Here is a 22,038-nt window from a genome sequence, read left to right as displayed (position 1 = left end):
AACTTCCTGCAGCCAGTCAGAGAGGAAAGAAGGTGGAAGAGTGGAACCAGGCTTAGAAGACAGATAGTACTGGGTGTCATCAGCAAAACATTGAAAATGAATATTAAATTTCCTAAAGATATGACCAAGGGGCAGAAGATAAATAATAAATAGAAGGGGACTCAAGACAGAGCCCTTGGGAGGGAATACCACTAACAACTGGGCAAACTTGTGATCTGAAATTTTTTAATTGTACAAATTGTGTACGATCAGAGAGATATTACTTAAACCAGGCATGTGGAGTGCCACTAATACCAAGCGATTTTAATCTCTCAAGGAAAGAGGCAGTATTTATTCCTGCCTTACACCCTATGCTACCTGGGATAAGTTGGAGCTGACCCCTGTGATCCTGTTCAGGGCTAAGTGGGTTAGAAAATAACTAATTATCAATATAAAAATATTAATAGGAAAGTGCAAAATTTTAATAAGTTTAGAAGTCCAAAAATAATTGCATTATAGTAAGGTATACTTCTATTCCTAGAAGTTAAAGTAAGTGATTATAGGCAATTTCAAAACAATGAGCATAAAAAGAGCAAAGCTGAATGAGCATTATAGACATTTAATTATTTAAGTTGCTCAAATGGGCAACCTATTTGACACAGAATGTGTGATTAGAATGTGCAATTGGCAGTCAATAGATTTGTACATAGAGTCTTTAACACAGGAAGCAAGCAAACATTACTGCCATTCCAGATTTAACTGTGGTAAATAGCAATGTCTGGGAAGCCACATTCTCTCTATATTTAGCACTGAGTGTGACGGCGCTGTTGTCAATTGACAAGCTGCAGTTGGTAGGTTGTTGTTTAGGGAAACTAATGTGCTAGTTCAGAATAAAATGGAGACATGTGCCAAACATAAACACAGTGCCCAATAAAATGAATGTTGTTGAGTATTTGAAAGAATGCCTGTAAAAAAGATAAGTGTCCAGCTAGTATCAGTTTTCTATTTTTGGATCTGCAGCTCAACAGACTGTACAATAATTTGCCAAATACTATTTTGCTAGAGAGTGTGTCCTGTTCAGCTGGTTCTGTCCCAGAAGCTTCTGTGAGGTTAGTTTTTTAACTATGTATATTTTACCAATGCACAAAAATAACCAGATCAGTATATAATCGAGGGCTGGTTACAGAATAAACAAAATAACCATTCCAGGCTCTATAAACACACAAACACTCACACACACATAAAAACAGGACCTACTTGACTAATTTAGAATTGAAACGTTGAGAACTTGTTCAAACAAGATCTGAAACCTCACATTGCAAGCAGTTATCAACACATTAAAAGTTTATGTGTGCCTTTACTAACTGCTTATAGTCATACATAAATTATGGATACAACTATGTACAGAAATTTTAATTACAAGTAAAAGACTGGAATTTTCTAAATATACAGCACATGAATGTATAATTTAGACAGCTATCATATGATCTCATAACCCAATAGCTGATCTGTTGTTAATCAATAGTTATTTGAAAGATGTACTTATCTGAAACAAAGCTTAATTTAAAAAAAATGTAGTTCTCACTATTTGTCTAACAAAAAAAATTTTTTTTCTTCACACATTGAATTTATTAACATTAGCAGTTAAAAACACTGCTTAAATGGAAATATACATGCACTTATAATTTTGAATAATTTTTTAATCCTTTATTGCCCATGTTCAAACTCAGACAAGAAGTGTTCATTTTAATAAAAGGACAAAATATACCCCATGCGAAGGACTTAGGCGTTGTAGTGGATTCGAGACTATCAACCTCCAGACAGTGTTCAGAAGCCATTAAGAAGGCAAACAGAATGTTACGTTACACAGCACAATGTGTACAGTACAAGTTCAAGTTATGATCAAGCTTTATAATGCACTGGTAAGAACTCATGTGGAGTGCTGTATGCATGTTAAGTCTCCAGGCTGCAAAAAGGACATAGCAATGCTGGAAAAAGTCCAGAGAAGAGTGACTAGGCTGATTTCAGGACTACAGGAGATGAATAATGACGAAAGATTAAAATAGCAGAGTCTTTTCAGTTTAAGCAATAGGAGATTAATTTGTGAGATGATTGAAGTTTATAAAATTATGAAAGGAATTAGTACAGTGCAACAAGACTGTTATTTTAACATGAGTTCAGCAAGAACACAGACCACAGTTGGAAACTTGTTAAGGATATATTTTGTATAAACATTAGGAAGCTTTTCTTTACACTGAGAACCATAGATACATGGAATAAGCTACCAAGTAGTGTAGCAGACAGTAAAACTTTAGGGACTTCTAACATTAGACTTGATGTATTTTTAAAAGAAGTTAGTGGATAGGCTTTGTTGGGCTGAATGGCTTGTTCTCATCTAAACTGTTTTAATGTTCTAAAATAAAAAGGTCTGAATTGATTAAAGTAACTTTTTTTGCTGGAAACTCCTTCTATTCCTTTTTCTCAGTTTATTGCTCCATTTTAGTTAATGTAAAAGCTCTTATTTCAATCTTCTCTTTCTCTGGTAAAGTCTGTCTTACTGCTCTAAGTTCACAGCAAAAAAAAAAAAAAAGACACACGTCCTACTGTAATACTTATTTAAAGGAGAACTAAAACTAAATAACCATAAACTTTAGAAAAGGAGCTGCTATAAAAAATTATTTTTTGTGATCAGCCAATTTACCAATCACCAATCGAGTCTTTTATAGAGAAAATTGTACAATTTTGATAGATGCACAATCGATCGGAGGATCACTAATAGAGTATAAAAAGATCATATTTATTATATCAAATCAAGAATAAGCAGAAATAGATTTGGGTATACAGTAAATAGGAAAGAAACAGTCATCTTACTGAATTTTGAAAACACAATGTAAAGGGGACATGAACAGAGGATAGCATCATATAAAAGAAATCACAGTCTTGAAAAAAATCAAGTCAAAACAATTTTGCTGTCTGCATAAATGGTCTACCCTTCATCTCACTGTAGCTGGAAGAATTAACACTATGAACTTCCTTCCTAAGCTTCTTTTTCTATTTCAAAACATTCCAATATAATTCAATAAATCATTTTTTAAGTAGTTGGATTCAATCATAACTTCATTTATTTGGAATTCATAACATCCATATATCAAAAGGGCGACCCTACAAAGACCTAAGGCAGAAGGTGGCATGGCTCTACCTAACTTTCAATTTTATTACTCTGTGGCTGTTGTGATGTGAGATTTTGCATATAAGTTGATAAATATTTTGTATGTCTTTATTTGTAATTTAGGCAAAGCAATGTTACATTAGTGAGAAGCATTACAAAACCCCCCCCCACCCCCCAGCCACCCATTTAGGAATGGGTCTCTTTGAATTTTATGACACAGTTGGGTGAGGATGTGCCTTAAACCAGTTTGGCGAGTATTTCTCTGCTAAAGTCTTTCAACCCCTGCAAGGAAGCCAGGATGCTTAACATATGGTCATGGTGGGTGGCAGGTGTTAAGATGTTCTATTTCCCCATTGGTCTGAAGCATGGTTGTTTGGAATTGGCTTGTATCAGAAGCCTTTAAGTACCATGATGTCCTATTGGCTCTAGGGGTTGGACAGAGAATCTATAAATCTGCTTGCTCAACCACATTCTCTCTCTCTTACTAACTTCTGATGATGAAGAAGCATATCTCTCTTACTAACATCTGATGAAGACCAAACTGATGAACTGAAAGGACAACACAATGGAGACCACAGCTCGGCAGCCATATTGGAACAGGCATATGGCCTGTTCTGAAGAAAGCTGAGCACCAATGATGCCTTAACTAGAGACATTTTAAATAACTACAAGTCTGTGTGCCGCCTGAAATTACACATCACCATTTAATCAGGTTGTATGGTTGCCAATATTCAAATGTTCTTTGCATATTGTTATTATTTATGAATATTATCAATAAAACATTATTGTATGTGTAACTTAACTCCTGCTTGTCTTTTTACTACACCTAATTGACTAAAGATATAGAAGGGAAGGTGGGGATAAGCTATATACTATAATACCTTATAAACAGTGGTAAATCTGTGGGATTTGAGGCATTCTGACAGAGGCTACATCTTAATAATACAATAGGGGAAAGTAGAGCTATATATTACTCTACCAAGACAAAACAGCGGCAAATATACAAACTATAAAAACTAGGCTTGGTCTTCAACAGAAATTAAATCCTGCAGTACTTCATTATATTCCTTGCTTTGTACCCCAATAAATCACAAGTCATCGCCAATATGCTAACAACCCAATTGTGTTTCATTCACTCAGAATATGGAAACAATGCAGGAAGTATTTTAAGATAGAGAAGCTGTTATCTGTGGCACCTCTACATGATAACCACCTTTTTTCCTCCCTCTCAAACATACGCAGTTTTTAATGTCTGGAAAACATTTGGGATTAATCACTTAGAGATCTGTACATAGACAACGTCTTTTCATCCTACAGACAATTACACTCCAAATTTAACATTCCAGTAACACATTTCTTTCACTACCTCCAAATTAGAAACTTTACTAAACAAAACCTGCCCGATTTTCCTCACCTTCCACCTACCTCTATTCCCAGAAAAAAATATTGATCATTCTTGAGGACTCATTTGAGAATTTCTGTAATATATAAAAACAAACAAAAGTCCCTCCCTTTCAAAGATATCGGAGTACAGTGGGAAAAGGATCTCTCACTCAACATTTCAGAAAAGCAGTGGAAGGTATTCAACTTAAAATTATCTATCAAGTACATTTCTCTTGTTTAACATTGTCCAAAATGTTTCCAGGGTAAGATCCAACCTGCGAACATTGCAATCGAGCTCCAGCCTCACTAGGCCATATGTTTTGGGCGCACCAAATTAACATAATTTTGGACCAAAATCTTTAGATGCCTTTCAGACAGCCTTGGAGTCACAATCCCTCCTAACCCATTAACAGCTGTGTTTGGTGTACTTCCAGATGGGCTTAAAGTGGAGAAGGACAAACAAACTGTAATTGTCTTAACTTCACTATTGGCACGTAAACCTATCTTGCTCAAATGGAAGAATCCTAACTCACCTCCGTTGAGTCAGTGGTTAACTGATGTCATATACTACTTGAAATTGGAAAAAAATCTAATTCTCACTTAGAGGATCTGTACAAATCTTTTTCAAAACCTGGCAGGATCTAATCAATAACATTTTAGAATAAGCATTTAAATCGAGGAAATGGACTCTCTTCCGTTTTAATTCTATTTTTTTTATTTATTTATTTTTCCTACTACTCTTCCTACTTATTTTTCCTATTACTCTGTTGGCCTAGCTCTCTTTCTCATGGGTGGGGGTTGATTTGATTGGAACCTAGTTTTGTAAAACTTGACTTGCTTGTATGGAATGTTTTTTGATTTAAAATAACTTCAATATAAAAAAAGAAAAAAGATTGAAGAGATCAATATAAATGAAAATAAAGCTGAAATATATAACAGGCCAATTGGTATTATTCTGAAGCATCTGTCTGGTTAAAAGGACATTGGAAAGAAATAAGGAAAAAAGGTTCATTGTTGCCTTTGCATTATCCTAAAGTAAATGCAACAGAAAATGTACTTCTACCAATCTCAGAGGTCAGTCCAAATATGTAAAAAGAGGATAACAAAATGTGCCCTTTGTAGGCTTTTTGTTTAAAATCAATTAAAGGTATTAAACAGACTATTTTAGGGTGTTAAAAATAAAAGTGTGTTCAGCACACTGGTTGGACTGAATTTTATTATGGAACATTTCTACCTTTCCAAAACATCTTTTATAAATATGGTAATGTTTTATATAAATGGTAATGATTTACACTGTTTGATTTACACCCGGGGGGCGGGGGGGGGGGGGGGGGGGTGGGGTGGGGGTGGGGGGGGTATAAACGTTAACATTATACAAAGTTATTGTCTGTTTTTACCTGCATTATTATCAATCTTTAATTTAATATTGTTTTTTGTATCAGTAAGGTGCTGCTGGAGTATGTGAATTTCCCCTTAGGATTAATAAAGTATCTATCTATCTATCTATCTATCTATCTATCTATCTATCTATCTATCTATCTATCTATCTATCTATCTATCTATCTATCTATCTATCTATCTATCAATTATATTTTCTTTGTAAAATAAAGAAAAATTGTTGATTGATTGAGTCTGTAGTTATTTAACAGTGAATTCAGAAAGTATTTTGACCTCTTCAATTTTTTCAAATTTTGTTATGTTGCAACCTTATGCTAAAATCATTTAAACTATTTTTTCCCCAGAATTCCACAGAATGAAAATGCAAATTCAGGATTTTAAACGTTTTTGCAAATATATTATAAATAAAAACTGAAATATCACATCGACACAAGTATTCAGACCCTTTGCTGTGATACTTGATATTTAGCTCAGGCACACCCTATTTGAATGATTGTAGCTGAGCTGTTTCTAAACCTTGTTTGGAGCCCACCTGTGGTCAATTTTATTGATTGAAGATAATAAGGAAAGGCACACACCTGTCTCTAGAATGTCCCACAGCTGACAATGTATATCAGAGCAAAAACCAAGCCATGAGGTTGATGTAATTACCTGCAGAGCTTAGAGACAGGATTATGTCAAAGCAAAGATCTGTGGAAGGATAAAGAAAAATACCTGCAGTATTAAAAGTTCCCAAGAGCACAGTGACATTCATAATTCTTAAATTGAAAAGCCTGGAACAACCGAGACTCTTCCTAGAGCTGGCCACCTGGCCAAACTGTGCAATAGTGGGAGAAGGGCCATGGTAAGAGAAGTAACCAAGAACCCAATGGTCACTATGGCTGAGATCCAAAGAACTTGTGTGGAGATGGGAGAAACATTCAATCACTGCAACACTCAACCCAATCTGGGCTTTTAAGCAGAGTGGCAAGACAAAACCTCTCCTTAGTAATAGACACATGGAAGCCTGCTTGACATTCGAAAAAAAGGCTCCTAAAAAATTCTCAAACTGTGAGAACCAAGATATTCTTGACTTATAAAACCAAGATTTGTGTCAAGTCTGGAAGAAACCATGCACCACTCATCTCGTGTGCAATGCCATTCCAAGGGATAACCATGGTGGTGGCAGCATCATGCTGTAAGGTTGCTTTTTAGCAGCAGGGACTGGAAGACTAAACAGAGATGAGGTAAAGCCGAACAGCATAAAGTACAGAGATATCCCTAATGAAAATCAGCTCCAGAGAACTCTGGATCTCAGACTGGGCTGAAATGCTCACCTTCCAACAGGACAGTGACCCTAAGCACAAAGCAAAGGCAGCATAGGAGTGGCCTAGGGAGAACAATGGAAATGTCCTTGAGTTACCCAGCTACAGCCTGGACTTGAACCAATCTCTTAAGAGACTTCAAAATAGCTGACTCCATCCAGCCTGACAGAGCTCGAGAGGACTTACAGAGAAGAATGGCATAAAATTCCTAAATTCCAGGTGTATGAAACTTGTCCTTTTATATCCAAGAAGACTCCAGGCTGTAATTGCTTCCAAAAGTGCTTTGATTAAGTAACAAATAAAGGAGTCTGAATACTTGTGTCAATGTGATATTTCAGTTTTTTATTTATAAAAAAAATAAAAATTATAAAATCCTGTTTTTGCTTTTCCATTGTGAATATTGAATGCTGTTTGATGTGGAGAAAAATGAATTTATCAACTTGTTAGCCCACCAAATCTTCCAATATGGAATGCATAGCTGTATGGTTCCCATATTCCCACCTCCCATCTTCCTTCTTCTATCTACATTTTTTCTTTCTCTAGTTTCTTACTCCTATCAACTAACCTCCCCACTCTAGCCACACAGTTTTATTTTCAGGGGCAGAACAGGCCTAAACAGAATCCGTTCTGAGGTCAGGGACAACCCTAAAACTACATGGTGACCACATAAGAGTCTCATCTAGGGACCCCAGTTTTAGCTGTCCCCTAAATCTTGAGCAGCCTTTAAACGTTCAGACCTTGACAGCTTTTCATCTGTTTTGGACAGCAGGATGCCACTGTCCTACTACACTTTATAAAGAGGAGGGTAAGAGGGCTTAATGTAAAGAAGAAAGACGTAGATGTTGCTAAAGCCTAAAATCTACATGTATATGCAAATAATTTAAATAAGAAAGTATGAACAAGTCTACTTATTGTTACAATATCTAAACATACTTAAGATCACGTATATAAATGTAAAGAAATACAGTTTCATAAGTTGTCTACACTAGCTTGAAGGAAAGGTCAAAGTTACTTTAAGAGATAGCTGATTATTGGGGCATATTTTGCAGGAGCTAAGGAGATAGAGACCATACAACTTGATAACATTTCACAAAAGACAGTGTTTAAAGTGACAGCACCATGAAAGTTGGAGAGTATGACATTAGCAGCTGGGAGAAACAATAGACAAAAGCACACATATCTTGAACATGATGTATCAATTCAAAATGCAAAAATTAAGCAAAAGAATAAAAAAGACATCAAATGCTAGTACAAAGCAGAGGTACGAATATTCAACAAAAACAATCTTTAGGGAACATCCCAAGTAATTTTATCAAGATGTTGTTCTGAAACACCATAATATTTATAAAATGCAGTTGTACAAATAACACACACAGTGCTCTTTGAAAGAGCATAAAATGTTACATGATGAGTCATTCTTCACCTTGTTTTATCAAACGAAGAAGAAAAATTCTAACGTGTCATGCCAAAATAAAGACTACAGAACAAACTGCTTCATTTTTACAATGAAGAGCATGGCTGTGGTGTTTAGCCAAGTTTTGCTCCAAATGATTCCCTAAAAGTGATAAGCACATAGCAATACACACAAAACAATTTTAGGTGATGATATTCCAACTAAATAAAATTTTGATAATGAAATTGTTGCATTCATACCATTGTTCAAGACTGCTTTTATAGTGGGGGAAATGGCCATTACCACAACTCTTCTATAAGTCACACATACTGACCATGTGAATAATTCAAACTTTCAGTTGCACCCCATACCCACATTACGTAGTGCCTGTTATGAATCCCAGGAACAATTTAAGATCATCACCTAAACAATTCAATGTGAAAAATAAATAAATTAACAACAAAGATGCACAAAAACTATATGGAATGGACTTAACCATCTGCAAAATATAACAGAAATTATAGGCGATTCTAGATCAATACCTCAGACAAAGCTTCCGATCACTGTCATGAAACAATAAAAATGTTCATATAACACATTTTCATAAACAAAAGTAGCTCAAACCTCTTGATAATAATAGACACATTAAAAGAGTTACACTAACACATCAATTAATGTAATTGTTTCATGGAAAAATGGTGTTGCACTACTTCAGCATAGTTTAAGGTACTATGCCAAGGTGCAGTGAAGCTGTGATTGTGGCTCATGAGAACCTATCATACTATTAAGATCACTTCATTAGGTGTGTAATCTGTATGACTTTATTTTGTAACTTGGTGTAGTATCATACAAAAATACCTTGCTCCAAACTACAGTACTTTGCTGCACCTGTGGGCAGCCACTTTTCTTCAGTTGCCAATAAGATTTTAATTTTCCTCCATATAGGAATAAATAACACTACTGTAATGAAATTCTTCTCCCAGTCAGGGTACACATATATCCTAATAACTAAGGCACTGGGCTCTAACTGAACGTTTTGTGCTTTTCAAGTTGAAGTTATTTCTTCACAATCATTGTATTATAATAATTTAATACTTGAAACGGTTTTCTAACATGAAGCGTTTTTATAAATTTAAAAAATACTGAGCCTGTGTTATGAATCAGTTCATTAAGATGCTTCCTGCTATCTTAATGTCACTTTTTTCTGAATCCATTCCATTCTTATTATTTGTTTTGAAGCTTTTTGAAAGCAATAATAATAATAATAATAATAGTTTTATCATTTAAAATGTATTTTTGCATCTTATTTTGATGCTATTTGGTTTTTCACAGGTGCCTTTTACTGTTGCCGTAGTGCCTCTAAAGAAATGACCTGAGAGTGAGTGATCTCTGATATCATCACTGAGACGAGACACAAGTCACACTGGGAATTTCCTGGCCAGTCGAGATTGGATCCCTTTTTGAAACTTCTTGCAATTTTCTTTGTTTCTGAACTACTTGGTAATAGACTTTTTGCTCTGACCTTTGACTTTGATGCCTTTATTGTGCACTCTCAATTTCATTATGTCCATCTTCCAATCCTTTTTTCCAGTTTTGTGTAGGGCAGTTTGGGGTTCACAGAGTAGGTGGCCATGCCTATGCTGTGACATAGCTGAAGTTATGAGAATTTTTGTCTACGTTGTTTGACATAGCTGGTCATGATAAAAGTAGTGTTAGACGAGGAAAAAATGAAATCTAAAGACACTGCAGTTTATGTCCACAAACCTTTGCAAAAGTTATTTGAAACGGAAATCTTTAAAAACAAAAAGCCAATCATACAGGTTACATAAAAAATATGCAAAAAACATACAAAATATAATCAGATTCACTTCACATTTTCTTTCATGAGGAATTGTGAAGGCTTTCTTGTTTCCTTTTGATTCTTTTTGAATATTTACCTTCATTCTTTAATGATATTTTCTGATTAGCTTTGCCTGTGCTGCTACAGGAGTAACTTAAATAGACTGCATCCCATGTTGAGCATGGGAAAGTCCTATATAAAAACTTATTATTATTGTGAAATTGTAGGCAATGGTCATTTTTTAAATAATCAAACTGCTTCTTTTTCCAGAATTCTGAATGATTTTCTTGCTCAGATGTGGCATTGACATTGTTGGGCTTTCAGGATTTTCTGCATACACACCATGATGAACGTGTAGTGGGTGTGATAAGGGATATATGTAGTTTTTGTTAATACTGCAGCTTCGTTCTCCTTCTTCCACTCTCTTTTTGTTTTTTTTTCAACGATGAAAGGATATTTATTTGAGGCCCACAGTACACTTCTAAACACATAATGAAGTTGTATAAAGTGAACAATTAACCTCATCCCATGGTTTGATTATGGCAAAGGCTTACAGGGGCAATAGCCCATGGCCTGACATGTAGGGGCCCCCAAAAAATATTTTTCACAACTAATTTGCTAGGATTGACTGAGACCTTGTCTGCTGAATTATTGCCTGAGAATTCGTTACATGTCTGGCTAAAGAAGGTTTTTTTCCCAGCATGTCATAATGCTTTGTGAGGCTACAAATTCACTCCTGATACTAAACATGTTAAACGTTACTTTAGTCCCCTGCATGCTGTCTACTCCTCAAGCTCCCTGCTCTGTTCTGTACTTTCTGATCCTAGGGTGCAAACTCAAGTGAAAAATATTTTTTTAATAAAAGCCAGGCTCAGTGAATCTATTAGTGCTTGACAATTGGAGTTACCGAATGAAGTAAATCTTTTATTTTAATGATTTTAAGTATTTCCTCCTTATTATTATGTTTATTTGGCAAACAGATTAATTTAGGCAATTTAAAAATTCTACTACTAAATAAAAAATAATACACAACAAAATTTTAAAACAAACAACAAGGAGTGTACGCTATAGTAAAAAAGGTAGCTTGTGGATGGTAGATCAAGTATGCAAAGCAGCCCGATGATTTGATACGTTTGCGGGGCACAGATAGTCAATGAATAACATATAGAACTAAACTAAATGGGATTCTTTTTCTCTCCAAAATGATAACACATTTAATTTTAATTATTATCTTTCATTTCTCCTCTGTTTTGTCTCCTCTGTATCCCCAAAAGATATGTGGAGGTAGCTTTCCTGGATTTTCTCTTTAAACTGTAGATTTTAAGGCTGTTATAATAATAATAATAATAGGAAAGTCCGAAATATGGCAGCTATTTCCCATTATGTTTAATGAAAAAGGAAACCAGCTTTTATTTGCTCTGATGAATGCCTAACAGTTGCAGCCAGTTGTGCACTAGGCCATATTTTGAAGTTGTTTGTGTACACTGCAGTAAACCCAAGGGTGTCTTCTTTCAAATAAAATCATTAGTTTCCATGTTGTCTGCTCTCTTTCATTATTTAAATATGCTATTTTCACATATATATCCTGAGGCAAGCAGGGCGTCACAACTGAGTAAATCTGTTTCTAGCAAAGATTTTACCTATGTCAAGCCACATAAAATAAAAAACTCATTACCACTGATAGCTGAGTTTCAGTTCATTCTAATGATGTACAGTTGGCTATGATTGGCCATTCACATTACATGTCACAGCTGTACGTAAAAGAAGGAAAAAAGGAATAAATGGCATCCGAGACAGCTCATCCATTACACCAAAGCTTGAGTCAGATTCTGATCACAGTTTTGACTCTATTGAGAATGACACGATTGATGAAGGACTGAATGCTATGCTTGATTTAAAAGTTCTGATTTAGTATAACTTTCACAGAGTATCACAGAGTGAGGTTTTACAGTTCAAGTGTCATGGGTTCAATTACCATACCTGGACACTCTGTTAGTTTACTGAGCAGTACTCTTTCAATGTCACCTTAAAGTGCAGGCAGGGTTTCTTAGCATACCTCTGAGTACTGTTACATTGTATTTGTTTCATATGAGAATCCTCCATTTGATTGAATGTCACTATATAATGTTGATCATATTGCTGTGTCATTAGCACACAAGAGAAAAAAACAAGCTTCAGCTAGTGGCTTGTTTATGCTATACTCTCTCCTCCCACTGCCAAACCCAAACCAAAGGGATTGACTGCACATGTGGTGTTTTTTATCCAGGTTTTAATTGTGTTTTGCAAACAAGAAATAAAATCAAAGTATGGTACGATTAGAAACAAGATAAGAAATCTCACACAACTCTGTTGATCCTTTTGGTGGTGGTGGTGGTTGAGAAACCCTAGTTTAGGAGTATGTGTCTGTATGGCCAGCTCTGTGCCCAGGGCTGTCAGGAACGGCATTGCCCACACCCCTCAGCACTGGATGAAGCTGGTATGAAAATATATGTACATACTTAGTCATTCCAGATGTGAAATGCAAGAAAAAAGAAAGAACAACATGAAGAATAAATAAATAATGCCCTGAACGTCTGCGAGGCAACTGCAACTGAAGACAGGAGAAAGATGTGTAAACTGAAGCACAAAAAAAAAAAAATCTAGTATGCAAAATGTAAGGGTTCTCTGTGTCTAGAGGTAAACAGAAATTGCTTCAAGCACTGGCATGAAAAATTGTTTTAAAAGTAAAGGCTCGGACGAGTACATAATTATATGTATATACTGTAGTTACAAACTGTTTACTGGTTGCTTTAGAGTGATATAATAGTATATGTGTGTGTATATGTATTTAAAATATATATACTGTACATATATATATATATATATATATATATATATATATATATACAGTATATATATATATATATATATATGGTTGAAATAGTTTACTGTCAAATAAATGCAAAGAGTACACGACACGTGTTTCGCCCTCATTCTGGGCTCATCAGGTGTACACACTCGGACGTCAGGTTCGATTCCCGAGAGGGAGTGCAGTGGAGTGTGTACACCTGATGAGCCAGAATGAGGGCGAAACACGTGTCGTGTACTCTTTTGCATTTATTTGACAGTAAACTATTTCAACCATATATATATATATATAACTGCAAGTGCAAATACTTGTTTTGAGGGATTGTTTAGGTAAATGTTTCCAAATGGGCACACCTTTATGCCAAATGGTGTAACTTTGCAATGCTATGGAATATGATATGTAAACTTGGCACCATTAATCCAGTAATTTGGAGAGAAAATCCCTAAAGAATACATTTTTTGTGTTTTAATTAGTTGATATTAGTGTAAACATAGGTTCTTTAATTCATATAAATTACTTTCTTTTAAAAATGTCACTACTTTTCAGCCATTTACAGCCAGTTCTCTGTGGTTATGTTTCCATATGCATCTTTTATTGTTTGGGACACAATTATATACATTTCTATAATTGATTTTACAATTCTTGGTTTGTGATGGTTACTTAATTAATTGTTATCTGTGAGGCAATGTCTAATTAATGATATAAACATCGATACATCATAGTTTGACTCCCATGATTTCAGAGAGTAAGTCCATATTCTTTTTTTTTATTTTTGCCATTTGTTTCAAACCTGTAGTAGTCATTTGCTTTACATGGTATGTCTCTGACACCTTGAAGTTAGTGTGCACTCAAAGTATTTTATGTAGGTAGGGTATGAAAAATGTTTTTAGCCCACGGTCCCCCATCCTCCATAAGCCAGATCTGACCCCCCCTCCCCACCCCAATGTGTGAATTAATGTCATACTTAAGGGCTCATTTTGTTTTCTTACAGTTCCTACAAGGAGACAAAAAGTAGCTGCAAATCTTAAAACCAGTTGGGGGTAAGAAAGTAAAAGGACAACTAGAAGTAAAATTAAGATTTTTGAAAGCACTGGAAACTCTTTCCCACCCCAAAATAATTTTTATAGTAAATCTAGCATTTTCTGATGGTAAAGCAATGTTATAAAGTAGGATGGAATGTCAGAACATAGGCATAGAAAATGAATGAATGAAAGGATGAGTGCATAATCTGGTCCATGCTGTTTGTGTGTGTATTTTAATATTGACATTGGTATTAGAATTGCTGTCAGAGTGTGTTTTTCTCTGACTTTTGCTTTATTCTTCCAAAAAAAATATTTTCTGCCATTTTTTTAATTTAATGAATCCTGCTTTTTCATCAATTACTATGTTGCACCTTTAGAATTGAAAACATGGGAAGGTAAAAGCCTTTGTGATGGCTGTGTGGAGTAATGGCTAGGGCATTAGACTTTAAACCACCATGTCACTATATTTCACACAACTGCTGGCACACTGTGGGATTTTAAGCGTTTTTTTTTAGAAAGATGATAATGGATGTACTCCTGTGACTATCCACACCATCAACAATCTTGAGAAAATTAAACTGGAAGCTTTTGACCACCTAGCCAATTGACCAGGGGCCTCATTTATAAAGCTTGTGTATGCACAAAAAAGAGGCTTGAAATGTGAATATATAATTTCCCACACAAATGTCAGGAATTATAAAAAAAAGCTTTTCGTCACTTTATATTGGCTACCTGTTGTCACTTCTAAGGGAACTGGCCAACAGTTCAGAAATATTAGCCATTAGTCATTAGTCAGCCATGAGCTGACTGAGGAGTTGCTACACCTAGTTTTTGTATGGTGTAGGTGTACATACATTAAACATTATATATTTTTGCCAATATAATGAGACAATTTGCAGCTGTTTCCATTTATCCTAATGTAATGGGAGCAACTTACTGCACCCATATTGCAATAAGGGCATCTAGCTAGAATGAAGCTGCTTTTTTCAACTGCAAACTGTTACATTCCATTAACAAACAACTCTTATGTGACACCAAGATGAAATTGGCAAACTGGCTTTGGAGGATGTGACAGTACTGTATGTGGTGGCTGGCTTGCTGGTAAAGTAACTGACTGAACCGTCAGTTTTTCATATGTTCCATACTCTTCACTGTATCAGCAATCATGTCATTACATGTGCCAGACACAGGAACCTTATGCTCTTCCTGGACCTCCAGATCTCGGAGGAGAGGCACTATAATTATCTTGAGCGCTTAGTTGGAGAGCAGAGGCAGATGTTCTTGAATGCAGGTGGTGGTGTCTTTATACATGAGGAGGAAGGCTGCTCTACCAGCCATGCATAAAGTGTGTATGAGGTTGATTAGCATTGAGGTGTGTTCATGAATGCATATTTACAAGTCAATTGTAGTTTATAAAGAGTACGTTGCGTAAAAATGTGTGTACGCCAGCTTTTATTAATTGTATTTTTTATGGCATATGCATTTTTTTTGGCTTGCAAATATTTTCACACTTAAATCCAGAACAAAGTTTTATAAATGAGGTCCCTGACCTAGCCCCTTTTGATTTGGTCTGCTGAAAGGCCAGTTATCTGTGGCTGGCAATGAGGTGAAAGATGTGGTGCATAAGTTTTTACAGAAGCATGTGGGCTGGTGGAATAAATGTAAAGAGAAGCAGAACTATATTGAGAAGTGAGAGATTTTTAAACATCTTGTGATGGATGGCCAGGGATCGTGCCCTGTCAGGAAGCCTGGGAGAGCAGGGGACAAAGAAAAGGCCAAGCCATTCCCTGGGACATGAAAGGAGAGCCATCCTGAGTTACATCGGGGCCACGAACATAGGGCTGTAACGCTCAAGCCTGTTGGGTTACGTGGCCACCATCAGGGGCTGCTGGGATAATTCAGGAGCCGTGGTCTACAGCACTTCCAGCTCAATGGGAAGTGCTGCCAGAAGAGGTGCCGAATTTAAAACACAGCACTTCCGCCATACCCGGGAGTGCTGCCGGGACTTAATTAAGGAACACCTGGAGTACTCCTGGGTGATGTATAAAACGGGCCACCTCACTACACTCGGGGAGCCGGAGTCGGGTGGAAGAGGACAGAGCTTGCAGGAGAGGAGTGGAGGCGGTGAAGAAAAGAAAAGAAAAGAATAGATAAGGATTGAGTTATTGACAATATTTAGGTCTGCATTGTGTGTTGCAAGAAAAGTAAAAAAAAAAACGGGTGTGTTTTGAGGACATTCTGAGTCCATCTGTTTGTGTCCGAGGGTCAAACTCCATAATCTCTAAAATAAACAGAAAAACTAATTTGAAAGTTTTTGACCATTATATGTTAAGAAAGGTAAATTTGGTTAAGGGCATTAACTTTCCTTAAAAATAATGAAGGGCTCATTTCAATATTAGCCCCAAAATAATACTGAATAAACTCAATGATTTCAAAACTGCAAATGAAACAGAGCACAACACAGAGATCCACAAATGAGAGCAGCACGAGAAAAGAGGAAAATGTGGTCACGCAGTTTAAATTTTTTGATTTATTTATAACTTTGTTCATCAAATTTACTGGAGGCCATTACCATGGGGCAGTAATTACCACTGCTGTCTTATGTGTTTAAATCATGGCCAGCCCTCAGTATCTGTGAAGTTTATACATTTTTCCCATGCTCACATGAGATTGGCTCTAGGTACTGCACTTTCCCCTAATAAAACAAAGATGACATCTCTTGTTTGGCCTGCTATGTGTACATGTTCAAACATATCCAGTGATGGATTAGCGCCCTGTTCAGGGTTGATAACTGCCTTCTGCCTGATGATGATTTGATAGACTCTGGCTCCCCACGACCCTGCAATACCATACAGCAACTTGGTGCAGAAAATGGATGGATAAATGTGATGCTTCATGGGTATGGCAGTTGGCATATGTTGTTTTTTAGTACACTGTGTGGTACTTTCAGTGTATTGTAACTTGACATATGCAGCATGAATTGATGGAGGGAATGCTGTCAAAATGACACAATAATAATAATGCTTACAACAAATTTAAGAGAATAGGCCACAAAATAAAATAGGTTCATGCCCAAACACAGATATTAAACACAAAACCAAACTATTCAGCAACAATTCCTTGGTTTCCAAAAATATCAATCATAGAGATTAAGGCAAATGTAAGAAAGGGAGTTAATGACATAACAATAGTTTCTAATTCCCTTTTTTAAAAATGTTTTTAAAAGATTTCTGCCCATGTTCATTAAAACAGTAAATAAGGAAAGAACACTCTCCCCCATTTTCTGAAGTGCAATGAAAAGATTACCAGGCAAAAGATACCAGGCAAAATTATAACCATTGACACCCTTTCCAAAACTGAAATCTTACTGTATTAACTGTAGCATTAAAATTGAAATGTTCTTGACATTTCTGGTAAAGCCAAGATCAGAATGCTTGAAAATATTCAGTATCACTGAGAACTGAGTTAGATGTTATCCACAGCTATCTGTTGAGAGTCCTGGAAAACAACAGGGTTAATCTGAGGAATAATCCTGAGGCATTCTTCCATGAATAAAATATAGCGCTTTGAGAGATATTTACTGTTCGATATCTGCCATCTTCAATCTCATGCCCAGACATACTAGATTCTTGATCAATAAGCCAACGTTCGACAGCCTGGAAGAATACATGAAATGAATTATCACATTAACCATTGTGAAATGTCCTTTTTGTAAATAAAGGGCCATGCAGGTGGGGTTTCATAAATATACAGCGTTTTTTGAGAGACACTACTGAGCAGCAGAAGCCTTACAGAGAGTAGCAGAGAATGCTAAAATGCAAGATTCAATTCAGACACAGAATCTTGAGCATTGGCTAATGCTCTCTGGCAGGTTTGTTGCTTGGCAAACAAAAAATGTAAATACAATAGTCTCTATGGCAATTCAAAATCTCACTTAATGTTGTGTAAAATAAAAATTCAACAACCTGTGTGATATAATTCTTTTTGCCCACATTCATGTTATCTCACAAAACGCTTGGTATATTTTTAAGGAATGGAGATGACTGGATGATTCCAAAGAATTCAATCCACCTGGCCAGAAAGGAAAAAAATACAGAAAAAACACTATGTTGCACATGTATTATGACTTTTATATTTCATTCAAGGTGATGTGTCACTTGGTGAGAAAAAGCTCTCACATAGCTGATGTTGCACCAACATGCACCCAGAAGAGAATCAGCAAAGACAGGTACGTGAAAGCACAAGTATTTACTAACAAACACATGAAATGGTAACATTAGCTTTTGAGTTTCATTTGTCGGTGTGCTTGTGGTCAGTCTATCAAAAAATTTCAGAGTGGTATAATATTTTCCCAATAGAGCTGCCACGGCAGGTAGACTTGGCACCACACAGTGTTGGGTCCCCAGGTTTAACACTGTTCTAAAATACCTTTTATAGTTCCTTTGTTTAAGCTAATTTTCTCCAGGGAGTCCAGTTTTCCCACACTTAGTCTTTTAACTGTGCCTGTGTGCCTGATGGAGTGTGTGATTCTGCTGTCATAGATTCTTAACACAGAAACTGCATGGCTGACACTGACAGGTGACTAAACTAATATGCTCTAGTACAAATGGCAAAAGCTTGTAATATTTGTTAGTCTTCCTAACTAAATTTCCACTGACCTGCACTTTAAAACAATGCACATTCTTCCCATGTCTGTTTAGATTTCTGGAACTTGGAGGCAAAAGTGCTAACCACTATGCCACTCATTCACCTATCCATTTTATTTTATTAACTCACTGATTTTATCACAGCATGTTATAACCTACCCAGCCAGTACTGATTGCAAAGTAGGAACCAACCTGAGACAGAGTGCCCCTTCAATACAGGACTTATTCACCCAGAAAGAGCTCCTTTGAGTTGTCACTTAAATAGTCTGACTCAGAAGAGGGCTCTGCTCTATGTAAAGAAACATATAATCACTTAAATAAATAAGCTATAATGAAAGCCTGAATAAAAAAAGAAATATTCTAAAAATGATATTATGCCGTTGTTAAACCTACTTAATCCAGTTCCGAGTCTCAGAGAAATAGAGCCTATCCTGCCCGCAGTGGGTGCAAGGCAGAAGCCAGTAAGACTCACTCACATACAAACAAACTCCAACATGTGACCAATTTCGGCATGCCAATTAACCTAATATGTACCACAGGAAAGTGGGAGGAAAACCCACACACAGAGTGGGTCTAAGCTACACACAGACAACTTCTAGGCATACGATAGATCTATGAGGTGGCAATGCTCATCACTATGTCTGTTTTACAATACAATAGCCCTAAAAAGGAAAAAAAAAGTTTTATATAGTGATTACAGAGAAAAGCCAAGCAAAATGACACCTTTTATTGGCTAACTAAAAAGTTTACAATATGCAAGCTTTCGAGGCAACTCAGGCCCCTTCTTCAGGCAAGATGTAAGAAGGGGCCTGAGTTGCCTCGAAAGCTTGCATATTGTAATCTTTTTAGTTAGCCAATAAAAGGTGTCATTTTGCTTGGCTTTTCTCTACATTCATAATGGCTAACACAGTACAACACCCTAGTACTACAGATATAGTGATTACAAAATGCATTTTTAAAAATGTATACTATGCAGGGTGCTCCATAGTACCAACACTCACATACACACTTATTTTATTTTCTTATGGCTCTTCAAAATCTTATTTTGTTTTGGTTTAGGTCACCCTCCTTCCCACAGCAAACCAATGAATGTGACACAAAGAGTAATCTCGAACATCCTCTGGCCACTGACCAGTACTAGAAAAAGCACTGCTTGCTACAATGGCTAAATGTTTATGAAAGGCCTACCATTTATTAAAGGCACATGGTACATTCTTTTCACACCAAGATGCTTGTGAGCAAGGTCAACTGGCTAGAATGCTACTTCTAAATCTACCTTTACAAATAAAGCCATACTGCATGTATATCTACTGGATGTATTATGCAAACTGAATTTGCTATTCAAATATACATGAAAGAAGAACCTAGTCAAGCACAAATGATTCAGTTTCAGATGATAAATGAGAAAACAATACAGGAGTCGGCTCTCAGTTTCTGAAAATGAAGACTACTGCACAATGAAATCCAACACCCCATGAACTAAGCCAACTGAAAATTTGTGATACATCCAAAACATACTGTAAAGGGTAACAGTTAGTAGTGCTACAAAACAGGAAAGCATTGATAGGAATGAAACAGAAATGTGCAGAAATGCAGATCTTACTTGAACTGGATACTCTGTTGCTTCCTCCACTGCCATGTTTTCTTGCAGCTCAGAGTGAAACCCGATGATTCAATTAGTTACCAGTGGGATTAGGGAGTGCACGGTGACATTATGTAGCTGCTAAAAATACCTGCTCAGAGTAAATGTAAATACTGTCCCTTCACTAATCTTTCTTTCCTCTTCGTTTCCCTCCTCCTCTCCCTCTCCCACTCCCTCTCCCTCTCCCTCTCTTTACAGTGCCGCTGCAGGGAGAGCCCAGGCAGAACAAAAATAAGCAACAGCAATGCAACATCAACAAAGCTGGCGTGCATCGGCATGGCCTCTCAGACCTCTTTACTTGAGTGGACCCCAGCACAGGATTCCAAGCTCACTTACCATATTTGTAGACCCTATTTAGTCATTGTATATGCAATCATGATATGTAGTGTACCAAAATAGTAGCAGTATCAGATGCTTTGCAAATGCCCAGCCTGCTAGCCCGCCTGGAATCATTTCTAAACTAGCCTTATGCACATTGTGCTTATCAGCAAACAAGCCCCCACCGCACCGCACTCCACCCAGTAGCACAATGAAAGAACAACTAAATGTTCTGGTCAGGTGAAAGCCAGATAGACTAGTGCTGGCTAAATACTGCACAAACTCATCTGCTGAAGCTTAGGAGGATTAGGGAGCATTTCCCGTGCATAAACATGAGACTAGAAAGCATGATAAAGCTGCTATAGATAAGATATTAATCAACATGGCATAACAAGTTATTATTAGCAAAATTATAAACAAGTTGATTTATACAGGAAAAGAAAATTAAATCAATTTTGTAATAATAACAATAACCACAAAACATTGTCAGGCACTGTGTCACTAAAGATTACTGATTCTCTCTCTGTCCTAACTTAGTAGGTGACACCTCCTGAACTCCACAGCTGTTAACATTATACTGTCTGTAAACAAATGTACTGTATCCATATAATTTAACTTGGGCAAAGATATTTGCCAAATAAATAAGTCATTTTAATTGAAAGCAGCAATTTCAGAGATCCCTCTGCACTTTCCAAACGCATGACACACAGAAGATGGGTTGAGCCCCCTTATTTCTGACAGGGATCTCCCATTACTTATTTTTGAAAAGCTACGTTTTTGATGCCTCCAACTGAGTATACGTGATCACAGCCTGGTTTAGAGCAGGACAGTTGTATACTATAACCCTAAGATATTGGGGCCAATCTGAATTTGATTTCTGACATTTTGAAAGTGGACAGTGAAAACATTTTGTTTTCTCCTTTATGCAATTAACTTGGATAATTTTTCTCTTCAACTCAGAAGATATGAATAATCATGTTTACAGTCAGTTTAGACTACAGTCTAAAGATACAGTCTAAAGTAACTGGAAAGACAGACATATTCAATACATTTTGCAACTGAATGAAGATGAAGAATTTGTTTCTTCTGCTCCTAA

General features: G+C 36.3%; 1 protein-coding gene across 31 annotated transcripts in view; it reads right to left on the bottom strand.

The window, feature by feature from the left end:
- Positions 1-22,038, bottom strand: part of ank3b (ankyrin 3b) — a 643,030-nt gene that overhangs the window by 244,096 nt on the left and 376,896 nt on the right. The window contains exons 1-2 of one of the 31 annotated variants that reach the window (XM_051923865.1): positions 20,586-20,911; positions 17,918-17,992 (exon numbers count right to left, since the gene is read on the bottom strand). The exons of 29 other annotated variants lie outside the window; for them this stretch is intronic. In XM_051923865.1, the coding sequence (XP_051779825.1) occupies positions 17,918-17,992; positions 20,586-20,621 (111 nt within the window). In that variant the 5' untranslated portion in view covers positions 20,622-20,911. Of the gene's footprint in view, positions 1-17,917; positions 17,993-20,585; positions 20,912-22,038 lie in introns of those variants that run through there. One more of the 31 variants, XM_051923876.1, reaches the window with a different exon arrangement.

The sequence above is a fragment of the Erpetoichthys calabaricus genome, chromosome 2, assembly GCF_900747795.2.
Source record: "Erpetoichthys calabaricus chromosome 2, fErpCal1.3, whole genome shotgun sequence".
Classification (NCBI taxonomy): domain Eukaryota; kingdom Metazoa; phylum Chordata; class Cladistia; order Polypteriformes; family Polypteridae; genus Erpetoichthys; species Erpetoichthys calabaricus.
Note: the sequence above shows the minus strand (reverse complement) of the source record. Positions and strands in the feature narration are given on the sequence as shown.